At 49.8% G+C, this 21,384-nt stretch overlaps 1 protein-coding gene across 2 annotated transcripts in view; it reads right to left on the bottom strand.

The window, feature by feature from the left end:
• The window catches only part of GALNT15 (polypeptide N-acetylgalactosaminyltransferase 15), a 48,150-nt gene extending 36,441 nt beyond the window's left edge, over nucleotides 1-11,709 (bottom strand). For both annotated transcript variants that reach the window (XM_069473270.1, XM_069473269.1), the window contains exon 1: nucleotides 11,165-11,709. In XM_069473270.1, coding sequence (XP_069329371.1) covers nucleotides 11,165-11,709 — 545 coding nt within the window. The remainder of the gene's footprint in view (nucleotides 1-11,164) is intronic.
• Between the last annotated feature and the right edge of the window lie 9,675 nt (nucleotides 11,710-21,384).

Genomic DNA, 21,384 nt, shown 5'->3' with positions numbered 1-21,384 from the left:
ACAGTTCCACCAGCAGTGTATGAGGGTTCTGGTTTCTCTGCATCCTTGTGAGCACTTGGCATTGTCTCTTTTATTTTAGTCATCCTAGTGGGGGCAAAATGGTATCTCACTGTGGTTTTGATTTGTATTTCTCTACTGACTCATGATTCAAGCATCTTTTCATGTGCTATTGGCCATTTCTATGCCTTCCTAGAGAAATGTCTATTCACATCCTTTGCCCATTTTTAGATTGTATCTTTTTATTGTTGGGATGTAAGGGTTCTTTATGTATTCTGGATACAAATCTCATCTGATATAGTATTTACAAATATTTTTCCCATCCCTGGATTGTCTTTTTCAATTTTTTGCTGGCATTCTTTAAAGCACAAAAGTTTCAATCTTTTTTAAGCCACTGAATTTTGAGGTAGTGTGTTATGTGGCACTAGATAATGGAAACACTTTCCCATTTTAAAGATGAGGAAACTAGAGCCAGAGAGCTTAAATGACTTGCTTAAAGTTATACAGGAAATAACTGATGGTATAGTGATATATATATGCACATATATCTCCACCACTAGCTATATCTAGATAGATGTAGATATCAATATCTCACCTTCTTGGACTACAGTGCTTTTAGTGCTAGCAGAATGTTCTGGATTCAGAGTCATAAAGTGACAGTGATGGAGGGTTATTTCAAAAACATGCAATCTCTTGGTTCCTTCACACATTCTGAACCATCTACACTGATTCATTAAGGTCCTCAGAGCAACTTACTTGGACCCCACTATCTTGGCTGCCTTAGAAATTTGCTTATGTGAAGTCATTTTTTGCATCATGCTCTCAGCTTTCATCAGGGGACAGTCCAAGGATTAGTTTTAAGAAACCTGTTTTGCATCGTGGAAGGAAACTGTTGAGGGTGTTGTCTCCTCTATCACTTATTATTTCCCACTACGAAGCCTTGGAAGGAAATTCCTTTCAAATATAAGTGCTACGAAATACTTTTCTTCCTCTGAGGAACTGGTGTGTTTCCTTCTCATGAACAATAACAATTATGGTATCTATCATCTTATCTTTTTCACTTTGGCTTCCAGGTAGCTCAGAATAAGGAAGTAGGATATTTATTCATTGAGAGGGCTCCAGATAGGCTCTGGAGGACATACTGTATCTAACAAGATATACTGTTAGACTCTTTGATTCTGTAAAACTAAATTAAAAAAAATATATATATAATAAAAAAAAAAAAAGAAAAGAAAAAAAAAAAAAGATTGCCTATCTTCATTCATCTTCATGCTGATTTTCTCTTTGATCTTGACCTTCCATTTTTCTATCTAGTCATTTAACAGATATTTACTGACAGCCTATTATATGTTAGAACTGAAAGGTGAATTAAATGAATAAGATCCTTGAAGCAGAGTCTGTGGTGTCCCTGCCCATATCCCCTTGGACCATATCACTATAATACAGGACAGCCTCACTTCCAATTGCCCGAGAGCTTTCTCTGGCTGCCATAGGTGCTCTCCCCAGTCACCAGCAGACTTGAGAGCTTGAGAACTACCCCCTACCCCCACCCCAGTGAGCTCCTCTTGGCCAATGACTAAAAAGATTTGGTGTATTATTAATAATGCCCAGCACCTTCACCCCTAAGGGCGGAGGGTGGGTGCTATAGTTTGGATATTTGACTCCATAAACTTGATGTTGACATTTGATCCCCAATGTTGGAAGTGGGGGCCTATGGGAGGCGTTTGGGTCACGGAGGCAGATCCCTCATGAATAAATTAATGCAGGAGGCGAGTGAGTAAGTTTTCACTCTGTTGGTTCCTGTGAGAGCTGGTTATTTTAAAAAGAGCCTGGCATCTCTCCCCTCTTGTTTCCTCTCTCACCATGTGCTCTCCACACATGCCGGCTCCCCTTAGCCTTCCACTGTGAGGGGAAGCAGCCTGAGGACCTCACTGGAAGCCAAGAGGCCAATGCCCTGCTTTCTGTAGAGCCTACAGAACCATAAGTCAAATAAGCCTCTTTTCTTTACAAATTGCCCAGCCTCAGGTTTTCCTTTATAGCAACACAAACAGACTCAGACAGCGGGTAATGCTGAGATGCACGCTCTACAGCCTCTCCCAGAGTTTCCCAGCAGGGCTGAACTCCAGCTGCCCACAGAGGCAGCTGCCTGGAAAACGTGCCTTTCATCGGCTGCCTTCTATTCTCTGCTCCACTTCCCTGGGCCCCTGCCAGTGCTTCCTGGGATCTCCTGCAAATTAGACCCTTGTCTCAGGATCTGCTTTGAGGAGAACCCAAAAATAGTCCCTGATATCATGGAGTTTATTTACTATTAATCAGATAACGAAATCATTATTCAACAGTTGCAATGAATACCCAAAGGAGGCATTCAGGAGGTGGGAATGTGAAATCAAAGCCAAGACCTGGAGGATGGGTAGGACAAAGTCAAGAGAGAGGGTACAGGTAGAGAATGACATTCCTGGCAGGTGTCACAGCCTCTGCTAAGGCCCAGAGGTGGGAAAAGGCTGGCATGTACCGTGAACTGATAGAAAGGTATTCTGAAATGTTTTCCCTTACCTTGACTAAAAATTACAATAATAATAAATTTTCTATTTTATGACACATCTTCTTCTAAGCCACTTCAAATCCTTTGAGAAAATAAGGTATCTAGGTAAACAAACAAGTGAGCCAAAAAGTACGTGATCGAAGCAAGGAGTTTTGGGCAAGTCATGTCACCTTTCTGTGCCCTAGAATCTCTGTGTTGAGTGGGGTGAACATAATCCCTGCTCTCCCAATGCCACAGTGGGACTGCTGAGTGGATCAGTGGGGCAGTGTGTAGCAAAGGCTCTTGGACAGTGTAGAGCAATACCCAAAAGTGACCAGTGACTGGTGCAGAAAATCCAGGAAGAAATGCATGTTTTTAATCATTAAATAATGGGGCTACTTTCTTCAGGCTTCAGCCAGATATCTGGTGACTATTTTACTATCTCAGTTTGTATGTGTCACCCAAGGGTCCAAAAGCCCACTCCTGACTGCCTTTGTCCATCCTCTGAGTGGCAGCAGGGGAGAGGAAAGACCAAGGGCTTTGGAATTAAATCAGCCGGTTTGACTCCGGCTCTGCTATTTACATCCTCTCATTAGCCAACATGGGGATGCTGACACCTTCTCCAGCCCAGGAGTGTGGCCTGGATTGAGAGGGACAGTAATGGCCTAAGAGAGCTGTTCAGTACAGGCTGGCTTTATATCTTCATACTCAAGATCAGGAGTCCAAGTCTTGTGTTTACACACAGACGCACGCCCTCTTTTCACGCCACTCCACAATCCCCCGTGAGCTTGGACAATGGATTTGGATGCCGATTCTGAGGAGAATGAGTCATAGCATTGCACCAGATGGCCTGGCTGTGATCCTAACACTCCTCCACTCTCCCTCGCCTGGCCGGAGTAGAAAGGTTTCTGCAGGGTTTTCTAAAGCTGCCTGGGGGTTACTGACTCCCAGCTCCTACCAATTCAGCAGAGGCTCCCCACTCAGGTGGGCTTCCATAGCTCAGCTCAAATCCCATTGATGTAACAGCCTGGTTGCCTGTCTGAAACCCCCAGTGTACCCCAAGCTTCTTGGGCTGGGGCTGGGTCTTGCTCACCTTCTTACTTCTAACAGTTGTTACATAAATATTTGTCCAATGAATGAAGGAAGACACTGTTCTTGTTCTCCAGGAAGGTATAGGCTGGTTGTCAATATTAACAGCAGGGTAATACCATAGAGCCACATTCCTATATTATAAGAAAATCCCAGTGTTCAGCCTCACTTTTCTGTAATCGGTGGGACTCATCTTAGGAATACCAACATCTAGGGCTGGGACAAGCCTGGAGGTGAGTGAGCCCTTGGAGGAGTGGCCAAAGGAGCTCATGGATGAGAGAGCAGGGAGGAAAGGGATGGAGTATGATGAGTCTGAGTCTGATGCTACCAGCCTGTCATTCTCCATCAGTGGACACAGGTCACAAAAGGTGCATGCCTTTGCGGGGGTTCTCCAAAGTCTTGGGCAGGGCCTGAGATTCTGCATTTCTCCTGAGCTCCCGGGCAATGCTGATGCTGTTGGTCCCTGGACCACAACTTGAGTAGAGGGCAGGGGTTGTGAGTGGCAAGACGATAGGAGGTGAGTTAACATGAGGGCAGAACACCTGAGCAGGTGCTGGGACACCTGCTGCTGAAGGATGTCATGAAGTCCACATCCCCAAAGGAATTATGGATTGGAGTCTCCCTCCTGTCCATTTCCTCCAGTCTTGCCTGGGCAGTTCTCTGCTCTTTCCTTACTTCCAGTGTAAACTTGCAGTAACCCCATCACCCTAAGTAACTTGAGTGTCTCTGTTCATTTTCACCTAAAACGGCCTAAATCAGTGGTTCTCAGCCTGGCTGTGCATTCAAATCACTTAGAGAGTGAGTCCCAGCAAACTGTATTTGATTGGTCTGGGTTGGAGCCTGGGCATGATGATTCATAAACTCTCTAGCTGATTCTAATCGACTGGCCTGTGATCAACTGAACCACTGGCCTCATCAGTGTTTCTCAAGCTTTAACATGAATGTAAATCGCTTGGGGATCTTGTTAAAAGAGAGAGTTCATCTAGTGGGTCTAAGTGGGGCCTGAGAGTTTGCATTTCTGATGCTGCAGGGCTGAGGACCACACTCTGAGTGGCACTGGGGTAAATGATACCAATTGTCCCCCCTAGGAATGACGAAAGACAAGGCACAGGTTGACCCCCTCTAATCTCATCCCTAAGGCCAGCTGGGTTTGTCCTGAAGTGCAGAGCAAGACCCTACCACACTGGCTGCGGTGAGTGCATTGGACCCAGGGCGTTATATGTACTCAGCCCTGTCTACACGGCAACCCCATTGAGGGGCGACGGATCTAGATGCAGATCCAGAACAGGTACTGCCCCGCTGTGACTATACTGGACTTGAGAGCTGGAAGCTTAGTGCTGCAGGTTTCCTTGGGACTTGGCCAGCCAGGCCCCATAAGCACCACTCACACTGCCCACACTGCGTTCTTTCCCCTCTTTTTAGGAGGGCCGAGCTGAGTTCCAGCCACAGGTCTCAACTCCAGCCTATTCCTGTTCTTGTCCTTCCCTCACCACCCCTGAATGGCACGTCTGCCCTTGCAGATCTATTGATCTCCTTTCTCTTTTGCAGGCCAGGCTATCAGAGCCAACAAGGGGTGCGGGAGTCATCCTGGGGTGACTCACTGCCTGGCGGGACAGAGGCTTCACAGGGAACTGAATGGACCCAGCGTGGATTGCAACACCGCCTTCTGCTTGACGACAACAAAGCTCGTGCCAAAGTGATTCTCCTGCCCCTGCCCCTGCCCTGGCTCCATGCCTAGCACGGCCTCTCGGGCAGCAGAGAGGGAACAAAGGAGAAGATACCCCTTCCCAGCTCTGCCCGCCGGCTGTGAAGCCCGTCAACCGTCTGGGGCCCGCAGCCCAGGTTCTCAGCCCCGGCTGCATGTTAGAACCTCCTGGGGAGCTGTGAACTCTTGGTGCCCAGACCTCACTGCAGACCAACTAAATAAGAATCCCTGGAAGTGGGCCCTGAGCATGAGTAGCTTTTAAAACTTTCCAGATCATTCCAGTGTGCCGCCAAGTTTGTGATGATTTGGTGGCCCCAAGGGCCAGGAAATAACTCTTCGGTGAGAGAAAGAACGGTGATGTCATGCGCACAGCTCCGTGGTTTCTCCTTCTCTCCAACTCACTCCTGCCCGGGCTGTTTACTCAAGAATATGATGAGGGCAACTTCAGTTTGGACTTTACTACTGGGGGAAAAGTCATCCCATATTTTATCTCATTTTCTCTACAACCCTGGGGAAGGGTGTTATTATCACCCCATTTTACAATTGAGGAAACTGAAGCTCAGAGAGGTTGAGTGACTTGTACAAGGTCACACAGTAAGAGGTGGTGCCAGGATTTAACCCCAGGTCCACTGTTCAATGAACATATGATTTAGTGACGGTTGTGGATACGGAAACCAGGAAAGCACAGGCTGAACCACAGATGGAAGTTGCAAGCTGATGCATGCTGGGAGCACACAGCCAGCTACAGCTGAGCTGACATTTATGTTTAAGTACAAATACAAACCCCTGGGGTCATGAGGGAGACCTTTCTTCTCTATTTTCTGATTCCGGTGTTACTTCCTCAATGGAAACTTCCTGAACTCTACTACCTCTCCACTCAATTTCTATTCCCATAGTTCCCCAAACTAGCATCAGCTTTTAAAAATTCAGATTACTAGGCTCCAACTCAGAACTACGGAGAGTGTCCAATGACAGGGTCTGAACATCAGTGTTTTTAACGAGCAGTACGGGGGAATCAGACGTGCACATACTCTTGGGAACCAGTGGCGTAGCTCCTCGCTGTTCAACAGTGCAGCCTGTGGACCAGCAGGGCTGGTTCCAACATTTGGCAGAAATGTAGCACCTTGGCTTGCACCCTTGACCTACTGAATTAGGTCTACTGTGTTTTTGACAAGATGCCCAGGTGATTTGCATGCACGTTAAAGTCTGAGGAGCACCACTCTGGCCAATCTGTTTGGCATAAAGAGCCTGCCATAGAGCAGTGGTGGTCAAGGTGTCCCAGGTCAGCAGCAGCAGCACCCAGGAGCTTGTGGAGATGCAAATGCTGAGCCCCATCTCAGACCTACTGAGTCAGAAACTGGAGGGGCAGACCCAGGAGTCTGTATTTTCACCAGCCCTCTCCGAGTTCTGATGCACACTCAAGCTGGAGGGCCGCTGCCCCAGACGCAGAGAGTACGAAGCACTTGTTCACACGAGAGCCCCTTTGATCCAAGGAATGCAGTGCCCCACGCTGGACGCTGCATGATCAAAGGAGAGCTGGGGCCCGCAGGAGCTGTGAAAGCCATGGGTGCTACAGAAGGCTAAATGGGCAGGGTTTGTTCCTCCCGCCCCTTCTTTCACAGCAGCTTTGAAGGGCTGAGTTAATCCTTTTCAGTTTGTGGCTGCATCATGGCCCTTTCTCTTTATTTCATCTGTACATTCATTCACTTTCATCCCCACGCCTGCCCCCAGACCCTCCCCTCCGCACAGCACAGCCGTTCCATTGAGTTTGCTCTGTGCCTGCAAAGAATGGATTCGTTAGTGTGTGTGGGTTTACATTTCCCCTAATGACACTGTGCTGTAAGGTCTCTGTGTCTTAGTGCTTTCACTCAGCAGGGCATTGCTAAGGTCTCCTGTCATTGTTGGATGTGCATTGAGTCTGTTGCTTCTAACTCGGGCTGAGTGTTTCGCAGGGTGCACCCAGAGCCTCCCGCCTTGTGTGCCTTGTGATGCGACACCCGGTGGCTTCTGATGCCTCATCCTTCCAAACACGGATGCCGTGATTAGTGTCCTCCAACCTGTCTCCCATGGACCTGTGTGAGAGCTCCCCATTTTAAGATGGCAAAACTTGAAATACTTTCAGCCATGCGACTTGCCCGACCCCTGGTCCGGAAAGTGGCAGAGGTAGAAAGGACAGAGTGTGGTTAAGAGCGTGACTTTGGTGTCAGACACACCTGGTCAGATAACCCGGCGCCAGTCCCTCCACCTTTCTGTGCCTCAGTTCCTCATCCATGAAATGAAGCCGATTTGTTGTGAAGATTAACCAAGGGAAGAGCCCACAGCAGAGTGTCCAGCACATAGTAAGTGCCCACGAAATGTCCAGTATAATTTTGCCTCTCTTTCCAGAGATTGTCTTTTGGCCTCTTTTCAATTGATGGTTTTCTTTTTTGGTCTTGCATTATTGGTAACTTTCCTACATACCCGCTGTTCAAACTGACCTCTAGCAGTGACCCTAGAGGTACTCAGAAAAGGCCTGCGGCCTGGGCAAGGGGGAGTAGGTGCAGGCCAGGGCCGGCTTGGGGGTTTGGGTATAGGAATTGGGGCTAGAGAGGCTGGTCAAGGTTAGGAGTCAAGGATGGGCTTGCAGGAAGCTCTGGGGCGGTGATGGTACAGGGCGCTCTGCGGCAGGAAACAGAGGCCCCGGATGCTCTAACATCTCCCGGCCTGGTAGGAAAGCAGCAGTGCAGGGCCTGCACACAGCAGGTGCTTAATATATGGCTTTCTCCTATGTGTTGTATTTTGGCCCAGTATTAAAGGGGTGGGAGAAGAAGAGTCCTGTCACCCTGGAGGGAGGGTGGGGGTTGTTGCCTCACTTTGAAGTTTTGCAGGGACTCTCGTGTGTCCAGGAGAGGGACCCAGGGAAGGAGAGCGCTGGTGTTTAGCTGCCAATGGCAGAGGGGGGCCTGGAGCCCGGAGCCCGGCCTGGGAGGCACAGGGTGCACGCGCTGGCATGGGCCAGCAGAGGGCGCTGCGCACCTCCGCACAGAGCTGGCGCTGTGCTGTGAGAAGCCTGGCAAGCTGGGGTGGAGTGTCCTGCTGTCCCCCTTCGCCTGGACTAAGGCATTTCCCCGACTGACTGTTGGTGACTTTAAGTGCTAAAATCAGGAACATCCCAGGCAAATTGAAACGTATTGGTTACCCTGGATGGAAGAAGCAACCACAGAAGTGGTGCACACGTGCATAAACACACCTACACACACATGCACATCAAACACAAAACGCACAGACCATACCCAGGCTTGCACCACACACCTCATACATGCACATCACACACTCATGCACACCACACTGCATGCATAACACATATTACGTACTGGCACAATACACATATATCACATGACACATTTATAACACACATGTGACACACACAAAACACATGCAACACACAACAAATGATATGCACACGTGTACCACACAACATGCAAAACAAACACTACATCACAGCACATGTATGTACACACAGGCACACTACATGTGCGCATCACACCACATGTACAATATACACAATACACACATATATTACACCCATGTGCACTGTACACTCACAGCACACATGCCACAAAATGTACCCACACTTGTGCCACACACACAACACATCCATGCTCTTCACCACATGCATAGCACACAACACACTTGCACATGTATACATGTACCACTCACACAATGCATTTATAACACACATACAACACATACAATATACACACATGATACACACAGAAACACATCATAAACATGCAACACAGTCACAACACAATATGTTTGTATACATGCACCACACAAACACGCAAAACAAACACCACACTGCCACACCCACGTGCACACATATACACGATGTATGTGCACATGACCCCCAACACACAATGTATACGTGCACCATGTACATGCACATCAACACATCCACAACACACATACACATATGACAACATAGCACACAACTCATACCTGTGCACATCATATCACATACGCAACATATACATGCACCAGGCACACAGGGACTACGTAATGCACTACACACATGTGCTACACACAACACATATGCACAATGTCCATTTAATATATACACAACACAATACACATACAACGCAGAGGATATATACAACACACACATGCACATACATATACAATGCCCCACAAATATGCACATGCGTAGCACACTCGCACTATGCAGACACACATAGTCGCACACACACAACCCTTTGGTAGCCAGAAGCCCTCTTGTTTTAGGCAATGTTTCTAAGCAAGTATATTTAGAGTGAGTATTCTAATGAGGATACTCATTCTTGCTCTAGGGAAATGGAAAAAAGTGTCAAAAATTTTGAAAACTATATATTCATTCATTCAACAATCATATCTTTGCTGTGTGTTAGGCATTGGAATATACGATACTGGCTCGGTCCTAACCTTCTAAGGGGCTCACAGCATGGCAGGGGAAGCAGGCATTCAACAAATAAATACATCAGTGATCATTTGACTTTGGTTGTAATAAGTGCTATGAGTTAAAACTCCAGGGTACAGACAGAGCATAAAACTGGAATGGGGTGGGAGTTTCCTGAAAAGAGCTTTTTAAGCCAAGGCCTAAAGTCAGAGCAGCAGGGTTGGGGGCAGGGTGGGGTGAGCGAGGTTCCCGGGGCACACAGTTTAAGGAGGTGTTTGCTCCCAGGTGCTGAACCTGCACTGGCACACCCTGAGCGTGAGTGGCCCAGCACCCCAGCTGAGAACTAGATCAGGGATCTGAGCAGGACGTGGTCCTGTTCCCAGCAGCTGCTCTACACATGCACTCTCACCTCCAGGGCTAGAGGATGTGTTTGCTTTCCAGGAAACTCTCTGGGCTCTGGGAAGAGCAATGGCTTATAGGGAAGGGACCTAGATCACCAGCTCACTGGATGCTGGTAACCAGGCCCCCTGCTCTGGCCAGCCATGGTGATGGGAGGGGAGGGCAGGGGTGCAGGGGATACGCCCAACATCTTCCTGGGCACAGCTCTGAGTGTCGTGCTGCTTCCCAGCTCACCTGCTGGGGTTGGGGCCACTGGCTGGGTGAGCGGCAGTCAGCACAGTATTCTAACCCTTGGGCGCTGGAACTGTTTCCTTAGTCTCGTGGACCAAGGAGGGGGGTATAGAGCGGTGGTTCAGGCACACTGGAGCTTGCATGCCTTAATTTAAATCCCTGCTTTGGCACCCAGCTAGCAACGTGACTGTGGGCAAGCCACTTGGCCTTATTTTCACACCCATAAGGTAGGCATGAGGATAACACTAGCACCCATCCTGCAGAGTTGTAAGGACTTCCCAGGACTTTATGAGTTAATACATGAAAAGCTCTTAGATTAAAGCCAGGCACATGGCAAGAGCCATATAAATGTTAACCACAATTGCTATTTTGATCCAAAATAAAAGCAAACAGTAACAAAACCCTCATATCAAAATGTATTGGAGGCAGAGTGTTAGAACTGGAAAGTGCCTTGAGAACATCTGCTCCAACCTCCCTTCTGCGTTATAGAGATAAAGCTGTTGGACCTGATCATCCAGAGACAACAGGACTAGAACCCAGGACAGAGCTTTTCACCTGGAGGGCTTGTTACATACAGATCACGGGACCTCACCCAGGGTTTCTGATTCAGCTGGTCTAGGATGGGGCCTGAGAATCTGCATTTCTAGTAAGTGCCCAGGAGGATGCTGATGCTGCTGGCCCAGGGACTGCACCTTGGGTCACACTGCCCTGGGGACACGGGAGGCAGCGTGCAGAGTTTGCACCTCCGAGTTGGTTGCCACTCGACCACACCCCGCTGTCAGGGAGGGAGAGCAAGGGCCTTACTCACAGTGGGTGCCGCACCTCGGGCAGGGCCCTCTGGAGGGGGATGCGGGCGCTGAGCACCTCTTGGAGGCCACGCGGGTCCAGGCCGAGCGGGGTCAGCTCCTCTTCTTCAGACACCTCCCAATCCTCCTCCTCAGCCCCCCAGTCCCTCTCTGGGGCTTCCTCATCCTGCCTCCTGCTGGGCTGCTTGATGAGCCGGTAGTTGCTGCCTCTCCTGCCCTGGGTCTGGTTCCTTCTGGCCCTGGGTGAGGCCACGGCCACCAGCAGCTGGTCCTCCCGCAGTGAGATGAAGGGCGGCAGGCCCTCCAGGGGGCTGTACTCTTCACCCTCATCTTCTGCCTCCAGTACCCATTCCTGGGATTCCCCAAAGTCCAGGCGGTACCCAGCTTCAGGGCTGCGCTTGCTGGCCTGGGCTGTGACAGGCTGGTGCAGGGTGTGTGGGGGAGGGTGCAACATGGCCACCATCATCAGCACGCCGCCCAGCATCAGGAACAGCAGGAGGAACTGAGGTCTGCACGGTCCATGCCTGTATCGCTTCCTTAGCAGCATGTTGCTGGAACTTGGCAGATGCAACAGGTCATGTTCAAATTCGCTTTCTCCTGCTCCAGGCTCCTTCAAGCTTGCAGCAGAACCCGGGTTGCTCGTTCCACCTGGAAGTTTTTTGTCAGTCACTTAACCTGCTCCTTTTTTCCCGTCTGACATTTGCCAACAGCATGTACAAGACCTGCTTCCTCTTATAATCAGAGGCCACAGGACCCGAGTCTCACCCCACGTTTTCTCGGAGTGGATTTTTAGTTACCTTCTGAAAGCCCATTCATAGGGACTTCAATCTGAATTGTTTGCCCCCCTTTATCCTGTTTTTCTCCTTGGGAAAAAAATAATGATTCCATTCTGCTCAGGTGTTTAGTCCCATGTGTTTCTTTCCCCCTTTGCATAAACAGTCAGGTTGCTATGAGATGTCTGGGGTGAGCTGCTGGGTTCTCAGTCAAGCAGAGCTGACAGCCGTCCTTCCTTGGACGCTTCCAGTCAGGTCAGATCAACAGATGTAAAGCCGGCAGGCAGTGCCTGGTTTCCCTTCACACATCGCTCCGCTCAGCAGAGCCCTCTGCCAGACAGAGCCCGAGCCAGGCGTGCGCCTCGCGCCTGGTCCTAATGCCCTCACTGTTCCCGGGCTTTGCACAACTCGACGGCGTCACGGCTAGAACCAGATCAAAACAGGAACATTCCCAGGAGTTCAGATCTGAATGTCATTCGTAGGAAGAATTCTTTCCCCACCCAAAGGAGCAGGAAAGAGTATTCCCTCCTGATTCAGAAAGGCTGTACGTATGACGTAGATGCAAGGACTGGCTGGCTGTTTGCACCCTCTGCCTCCCACAGGGAATCTGCCAAGCTAAGTTGGACTCTCCTGCCCTTCCCTGGGCCCACTGTCCCTGTCCTTCTGAAAAAGGGGGGCAGCTGGGAGAGATGCTCTTGGAAGCCCCTCCTGCTCCCATGAAAGCAGCTGTGAGGATGCCTGTTCTGCACCAGCCACTGAGGAATACACTGGGAGAGGAGAGTGTGCTCCTTCAGCCATAAAATTCCTTCATTCAGCCAATGCATATTTAGTGAGCACCTACTAAGTGCCAGAACTGTTCTGAGGACTGGGAGTATAGCAATGAGCAACACAGACAAAACATGTGCCTCACGGAGCTTACATTCTAGTAGGGGAGACAGACAGATAATTAAAATGTCCAGTGGGTTGGATGGTGATGAGGGCTAAGGAGGAAAAACAGAGCACGGCTGGGGGCTGGGAGCACGGGCCGGGGCTCGGACAATGCCAGTGAGTGAGGGGAGGTTTCGAGGAGGAGTTAGCATTTGCAGAAGGGAGGGGGCTGCACAGCTATCTGGGGCTGAGCGTTTTGGGCAGAGAGAATGACAAATGCACAGTTTTTGAGGCAAGAGTGTGCCTGGCATGTCTGAGGAACAGCGGGGGAGGGGGCCAGCGCAGCTGGGACAGAGCGGGCAGGTGGAGCATGAGGGGAAATGGGATGAGAGAGGTGAGCGCGTTAGGAGGACCATGTGGGACATCCTTTAGGGGCATTCAGGGAGCCCTTGGAGGTGAGACACAAGCTGACGGGTTTTAGCGGGTCACTCTGGCTGCTGGCTGAGATTAGCAGGAGGCAGAGAGACCAACTGAGAGGTTCTCGGCTTGAAGAAAAGTGGCATCCATGGAGATGGTGTGAGGGATCAGCGTCTGGAGATTTTTCATGGAAGAACCTGCAGGATTTGTGATGAATTGACATCTGGTATGTGAGAGAGAGGAATCAAGGCCAAGTTCAAGTCACGGGTCTGAGCAGTTGGAAGAACAGAGTTGCCATCAAGAAAGCTGGGGACGGCAAAGGGCAGGTGGAGGGAGGTGAGTATCAGTGGCTGAGCCTGGGACATGGGACATCTGAGAGGTGCTGTAGGCAGCCAACAGGGGAGGAAGTGTAGGCAGCGGGATGTGTGACAGCTGGAGGTCCCGGGAGCGGTCTGGCCTGCAGAAATGAAGCTGGACACCAGCGGCACGAGATGGTGCCTGAAGTCGCTAAGACCTGAGCTCTCCCAGGGAGGGAGGTGGCTAGGAGAGAGGAGGGAACCTGGCATCCTCCAGGTTCTTGGGCTTCTGGCTCGAGCAGGTTGATGGAGGATAACTGACCATTACTGTGGTTTCTTCTGACAGCGTAAAGCAGCAGGGCTGTTCCATAACCAGGAGTGGAGTGGGGAAAACCGCCAGAGGGGAATTCCTGTGAGAAACTTGCTCATTGTTTTTGTTCTGATCTCAGAATGTGAGCTTAAAAAAATTCATGGAAAAAAATGTTCTGACTCCGTTGCCTCTTCCAGTGTGTGTGTGTGCACATGTGTACATGTGTACAAGCATGTATGCATGTGTGTTTTCCCTAAAGTCGTCCATAAAGTCAGAGGTGAAATAGTGGGTTAGTATGGTTGTTCTCTGGACAGGACATCACAGTGCCCTGGTGGGCGGGACCACGTCTTCCAAATCTCAAATCAGGGTGTATTGGGGGAGGTGTTGTGTGGTTTCTAAATTCAAGGGCAGACACATGGGGAGATGCAGTTCAGAATTTCTGGGACATTTTCAAGTTAATGAGGGTGACGAGCTAGGTGGTTTCAAATCCAGAAGGCCTCCAGAAAACACGTGTTCACAGCCTCCATCTTCAGGGGCAGAGCCTTCACCCGCTCACTCCTCTCCAGCCACTCTGGCCTCGAACTCCAGGAACTTCCCAACGCAGGCCGTTCACCCTGGACACCTTGCTGTTTGATCACTCTGTCCTGGAATCCACCCAGATGGCTCACTTCTTCACTTTCGTCTTTACTCCAGTGTCACCTGTTCAGTGAGACATCCCCAGTCCCACCTTTCTGCATCGAAAGCCCCTCCATCTACGTGGGGTCACTCTCTACTCCCCCCTTGCTTTCTTTGAGAATCTCTGTGGCTCTTCTCAATGCCTGACAAGTTAAAATTCTCAGGCCTTTATTGTCTGCTTCTCATCCCACTCCCATAAAACGCATCCTCCACGGGCAAGAATTCTGTCTGTTCACTGCGGATTCCCCAGGGACAGAACCTGTGTCTGGCATAGTATAATTACTCCATAGTTGCTGAATGAACACGGAGCCGCCTACATGGCTATGTTGATTTGAATAAAACAAGGTCCGGGTGTCCTCTGAGACTCTGGGATTTGAGTCACCCCTGAAAGGATTCCATACAGCCCATAATCACAGGATGACATTTTCAGGCTGCCCGAAAGCAAGTAAAATTCCCAGGTACTCCAAAATGGACAGAATTACCTCAAAATGCTTGAACTGGTCCCCACCCTCTGGAGTGGCTCAGGGCTGGAATCGACCACCTTGGCGTGACCACCATGGAGGGGCTCGGCCACAGTGTCCTGCCAGGCTGCTGGGGAAATTCACTCTACTGGGCCACTGAGGGACCCACCAAGGGTTCGTCCCACAGTGTGAAAGGAGGGTTCCCAGTCGTGGGCAACGTAACCAGGGCTACACTTCCCAGCAGCACAGGACCCAGACGCCACAGACTCCCGGGCATTTCCAAGCCAGCCAGACTGGCGGGAGCGGGAGGCTTTCCCGATCCCAGGCCAGCTCCCACCACACATGCTGCGCTGCCCATCCCAGCTCCCGGGTCACAGGGTGCTACTTACTGCTCATATGTCTTCTCTTGGCCCGATCGTCCCCTTGTCACTATTTGTCAGCAAGCCACCATCGGTCTACAATCCTGTCTCATAGCTTCTGTCCCTGTGTAGCGGGAACTTCTCTCTGTCCTCCTCTCAGAAATAAAACTAAGCAAGCCATGGATCCCCTAGACACGACACGGGGTCCTTTCCATCTCCACCTTATTCCTCTCAGCCTCAGAAATGGGACACCCTTGCGGGACATCCCTTCTGTTACTCATAGCCCCAAGCCTCAGGGACTGTGCCCTCCTGGGGTGCCATCCTGTGGCCCTGCCCAACCCCTCCCCCAACCTCACCTGGCACAGGAAGCTCAGACCCTGCTCTCCCCTCTCACTTTCTTACCTTTGTTCCTGTTAGGGGTCGAATAGTGTCCTCCAAAAAGACGTTGAAGTCCCACCCTAAGTACCTGTGGATGGGACAGAAAATACGGCCTTTGCAGATGATCAAGGTGATTGTAGGGCATTAGGGTGAGTCATTACAAAAGGGGAAGTTTGGGCAGCGACACGCACGCAGAGGGAGTGCCACGTGAAGACGAAGTCTGAGATCGGGGTGATGCGTCTGCAAGCCAAGGAATGCCGAAGATTGCCAGGACACCCCCAGAAGCCAGGGGAGACACGAAACAGATGCTCCCTCACAGCCTTAAGAAAGAACCGACCCCGCCGACACCTTGATCTGGGACTCTCCGTCCAGAGCGGTGAGAGAGTAAGTCTCTGTTATTTAAGCCACCCACTTGTGGTGCTTTGCTACGGCAGCCGCAGGACACGGACGCAGTTCCTTTTGCTGTCCCCGCCCTCCCACCTCTTCCTTCTCTCCACTCTCCTCTCCCTGTGTCTTTTCCGTTCTCTCCTTCTCCCATTCCGTGTCTTTCCCCGTATCACAGTAACCTCCTCGGTCCAGGTCTGGGCCTGGTCTTCCCATGACAGAGACAGCCCGTGAAGAAAGGCTCCCGTAACAATAGGGGCTGGCTTAGCGCTGGCTGGGAGTCTTGGTCCCAGTTCAAGATAAACCGGATCTGGTGGAGTCTCGGATGCAGCCCGAGGTGAGACTCAGAGCATCACTCGTCTCATCTCTGGGCTGTTGCAGCGCACAGACAGGTGAGCTGACCAATACCCCAGGTAGACAGCTGGTGGGATTTCTGCATGCTTCCCCCTTTAGCTTTTTCTCTATCTGTTTTCTCATAAGCCATGGCACCTTTGGTGTTAAAAATTCTGTTATTTGCCTAGGAAAAAGTTAGAAGTTTTCTGTTCAGTTGATAGCAGGTTAAAGTGCCAGAACAAATCAGACACTGAGGGCATTCATTAAAGGAGCAGTGGCCATCAGCTAGTAAAAAGAGAAAGAAAACCAATCTGCAATGTAGCAGGAGACCTGGCCCCAGCAATTCAAGAAGATGTCGGCAACAGCTGTAAGCCCATCACCATCCGGGTCTGGGTTCTCAGCTCAAGCTGAGGCGAAAAGAACAAGCAGCAAGCAATTCCCGCAAAGTCCCCAAAGAGCTTAACCCTGGGCATTTTGGTGGGTTTTTTCTTTGTGTGTGTGTGTGTGTGTGTGGTGGGAGGTGGTGTTTAACTTAGTTACAACACACAGTGGTGGCTGTTTGCTTGTCGGTCTCCCCTAGTACTGGTATCTCCCTCTTTGTCTCTCCCACACCCAGCACAGCACCCGGCCCAGCAACACATCATTGTCAAATAAATGACTGTCAGAGATGAGATATGATATACTCTATACATCATGCAATAAATGAATTAACAACAAGGTAATACCCCAGCAGTGGTAACTCTGTTTGCCCTTAGAAAAGGAGGAAAGGAAACAGGACGAGATGCAACCACACATCCCAACAGCCAGCCCCACCTCCGCCCTTCCTAGACCGCCCCAGTCCCCAGCTCTCCCTTTCCTTCTTCTTGCTCCGGGTGTGGGCCGTGCTGCGAAGAATGGTGCTGTGTGTTCGGGTCCAACCATGTGTCTCAATGGCACAGGGGCAAGCGTGGACAGACAGTGGCTCTTACACAGGGCTAACCTGCGGAGGCCTGGTGTCCACGGTGCTTGAAGTGCCCTATCTGTGCCCAGCCATGACCTGCAGGGCCACCACTGAATGCAAAAGTGACCAAGAACATAGGCCCTTCTTAGGCCCGTCTCAGACTGACTGAGCTGGACTCTACAGGGGTGGGCCCAGGCACCTGTGGTTTAACAAGCCCTCCACGTGCTTCTAGTGTGTGCCAAGGGGTGAGAGCACTCTTGTAGAGAATGTATCTCTCCTCACATGACAAAAAAGAGGACTAAGCTAACTTACTGCTCCCTAGTCCCAAGATAGTCCTGCTCGGGTGTGAGTGGAAGCAAAGGAGCTCTGTTCCATGAGCGTAGAGGCCACGGACTCAGATGCGCAAAGCCAAAGCCAGATGAGGGTTTTTATTTTTGCCATCAGTGAACTTATGAATCCCCTTCTCCTTGCTGGGGGAGCCAATCTCAGGAGGCTCAAGCCTTCTCCATCTGCTCCCTCTCACCAGGGCAGGGTCCAGGTTGTGATACAGGGTTCAGGCATGGGACGCAGGACACCTGTCCTCACCCTTGCCATCTGTCCACATCGGAGTCCTCTGAAAGGGCCCTGTCCCTGTCTGGCCTCCAGACACTTCTCCGCAGAGGTTCTGCTGTGGCCACCTGCTCCCCACAGGCTTTCTGTGACGCGCCCAAGCCACTCCTCTCAGGGGCGCGGGAGCTCTGTGAGGCCGCCACACACCCACCAGCCAGAACCCCCGAAAGACATTTCTTCTGCCTCCTCACCGTGTCGTTTGGAGGGGACTCTGGGATCTGGTCATCGCCCCGGGCTATACCTAAAGGTGGGGGCTCCATCTGAGGCTCTGTCCTCCCTATATGGCTTCTGCCCTGAGGCTTGGCTTGGGGAGGAGTCTAGGACGCTTTTCAGGGACCCACCAGAACCTAAGACCTCTTTGCTTTGCCTTTAACGATCCCTCTCCTGGCACAGGGGAGTTAAATATATAATTTTAGACATTTTTAAGTTCCCAAAGAGATCATAGCAGCCATGGGGGATTCATTGCTCTCTATTCCCTCGTCCCAGCTCTGAGTTCGTGGGCAGCTGCAGAGGGACAGTAACCGTGTCACCACCTCGGGTGCCTGCATCGCTCTGCCCAAAGCACAGAGCAGGCCAGACGTGCCAGGGGTTTAATTTCATGGGCAGCTTCAATCATTAAGACAAGGAAATTGGTGGATAAATATTAATATGCAGTGGATGCTACTGAAAAGGCTGGCAGGGCTGGTCTGAGACATGGTCTACACAACGTAAAGCGTCCCTAGCAGGGCTGAGGCGCGGTCACCCACGGTGGCAACCTGCTCACCGGTGCTCCTTCCTTCACTCCCTGCCTTCTCTGTCCTACTCCCCCACCCTCGCCGTGCGTCTTCGGTTCTCTTCCCAAATCAACCACTGCACCCACATTCTTGTCTCAGGGTTTGCTCCCAGAGGAACCCAAACTGAGGCAGAGATGCCAACCAACATCAATACTTTATCTCTTTCTTTTATTTGTGCTTGTGGAGTAAAGCAATTGGTGAAAGAAATAACTTCCTATAGTATTCGGCAAGACTATTTCTGCTCTTGTTATAGGGATCTGACTGTGACGAGTTTCCTGATCCGTGTTCCGTGCAGTGACGTGTGTAACTGGGGATCACTGCTCTCCGCCGTATAAGGTCCCATCAGGCGTCACACATTCTTCAGTGGATTCTGCGGTGTTCCTAGAACGATGAGCTAACGGGTAACAAAAGCCAGGCTTGACATGTAGAGTCAACCTGTTCTGAAAAGCCAGTTAATCCCAGTCACTCTGGCAGTATTTTGGGATTGACTCTAATTCCCCAATTCCACTTTTTTTTTTTTTTAAAAGGGAAAGGTTTTAACAAAATGTTAAAAAAAATCCTGTTATTTTGTTTTCGATTCATGATTAATCATTTTTATAAGGCAGTGTTTTTTCTCCTAAGGACAAAACTTTTCAGAACATTACTGCTTTTGCTCAGTAGACTTCTCAGTAATACCAGGCGAGTGTCCCAGTGGGAGGGACGTCACAGACACTAAGCCCACCCAGGTGGATCCATCCTTGGGCGGGGAGGGAAGGCAAGAACACCCCTAACACTGCCTGGCTGGGGGGTGCTAGATTTGGATCATGGCTGTGACCAAAACCAGTATCTTGCTGAGCCTAGAAACAAAACTCCAGGTGGCTCGCTCCTGCCAGCTCCCAGCAGTGGGGGATCCAGAACAGTGAGTCCAGAAAGATTGAGGTGGTGAGCTTTTCAGTTTCATGCTGGGGACACTCCAGGAAAGATTCTCCCCTGTTTCCATCTTCCATCTTTTCATCCACCAATGATTCTTTTGTTTCTCTGAATTAGGACCCAAATTCTCATTGTCATCATCCTGAAACTAGTGACGTGATTCCTCTCTGGGTAACATCAGACAAGGCTGATGCCGCAATCTCACCCTCGGCAGACTTTGCTCAGGGAAACTTTGGCTCTGGTGTGGAACAGGGAGGCTCTGTCATTGCTCTTCAGGTGTTCTACCAAATTCTTTTGTTTATGTCCTGATCGAGTATGCTGAACCTCAAAAGCCGAGCATTTGATTCCTTTTGCTATCAGCATCCTGCAGTGCCATCCTTTCCCGGAGGCAATGAAGACAGATACCAGCATCAGAAGGAGGAAAGGGCTAGGGTGCAGACGAAAGTGTGAGAACAGAACATATCAGTTAGTACCTCAAAAATCTTATTTTACTATTTGAGTTCCAGGTGTCTTTGAAGGTCTGACAGGTCCAGGAGAATCCTGAGAATGAAGGTCCACTGCTGGTCTGGAAGGCAGGGCGAGTGCACCTGTGTGGATGTCATGTGCACATTTGTAGGACACATTTGAAACAGACTTTGCAGGTAATTACACTGCCTGGAAGTGGGGTTGAAGGGATTGAAGATGCTGCCAAACTTTTGAGACTGTACCTGGAAGAAAAATAACACAGGGCTGGGAGTAGATGTTGGGTTACGTTAACAGTATTTAAGGCTTTCAGTATCTATAATTATGCTTTTGGAAAAGCACTGTGGAGCCCTATTGGGTCTATTTATTGTTGTGTTGTCTTCATTCATTCTGCAAATGTTTATTGAACATCCACTATGTGCCAGGCACAATTCTTGGCAAGGGAATAAAATGAACGAATAGGATATGGCCAGTAAGGTCCATGAATAATTACAGCCATATAGTGTGCTGAGAGCAATCACAGAATGTGTACAAACTAATATTTGGAGGCCAGGCACAATAGCTTACACCTGTAATCCCAGCACTTTGGAAGGTCAAGGCAGGAGGATTCTTGAGGCCAGGAGTTTTAGACCAACCTGGGCAACAGAGCAAGACTCATCTCTACAAAAAATAAAAAATTATCTGGGTGCGGTAGTGCACACCTGTAGACCCAGCTACTTGGGAAGCTGAGGTGGGAGGATCACTTGAGCCCAGGAGTTTGAGGTTGCAGTGAGCTATGACGACACCACTGCACTTTAGCACAAGCAACAGACTGAGACCCTGCCTCAAGAAAAAAAAAACAACTAATTAATATTTGGGTAAATAGGAAAAAAATAAAATGTAAATATCTGACATTTCTCTAAGTCTTTATTCAACAAAAGTGCAATTACCTCTCCATCCCTCCATAGGCTACAAGATCTTAGATAGCTTGTGAAGGACCTCATGTTCTTGGCATTTGCTGATGCTGTGACTTCAAAAGGGCTTTTTAGTAGTGTGTTAATAATGAATTAAAACCAAATTAACTCCAACTTTGGGGCTGCCACTATCAAAGCTTCGCGTGTGGCTCGTTAGACATAGACAAGGCTGAGACAGAATTTGCAGTGGGTGCCTTTAGGGAAAGAGGATGATCCTGCCATAGTTGATAAGACTTTGTTTACAGGGATCTCCCATTGGGTCTGTGATCCGTGGAAGGTGGGTCTAGAAAGAAATTTTTTGTCTCCAGCAGCTCATTTTAACC

The sequence above is a fragment of the Eulemur rufifrons genome, chromosome 7, assembly GCF_041146395.1.
Source record: "Eulemur rufifrons isolate Redbay chromosome 7, OSU_ERuf_1, whole genome shotgun sequence".
NCBI lineage: Eukaryota > Metazoa > Chordata > Mammalia > Primates > Lemuridae > Eulemur > Eulemur rufifrons.
This window is presented reverse-complemented; position numbering and strand designations above follow the sequence as displayed.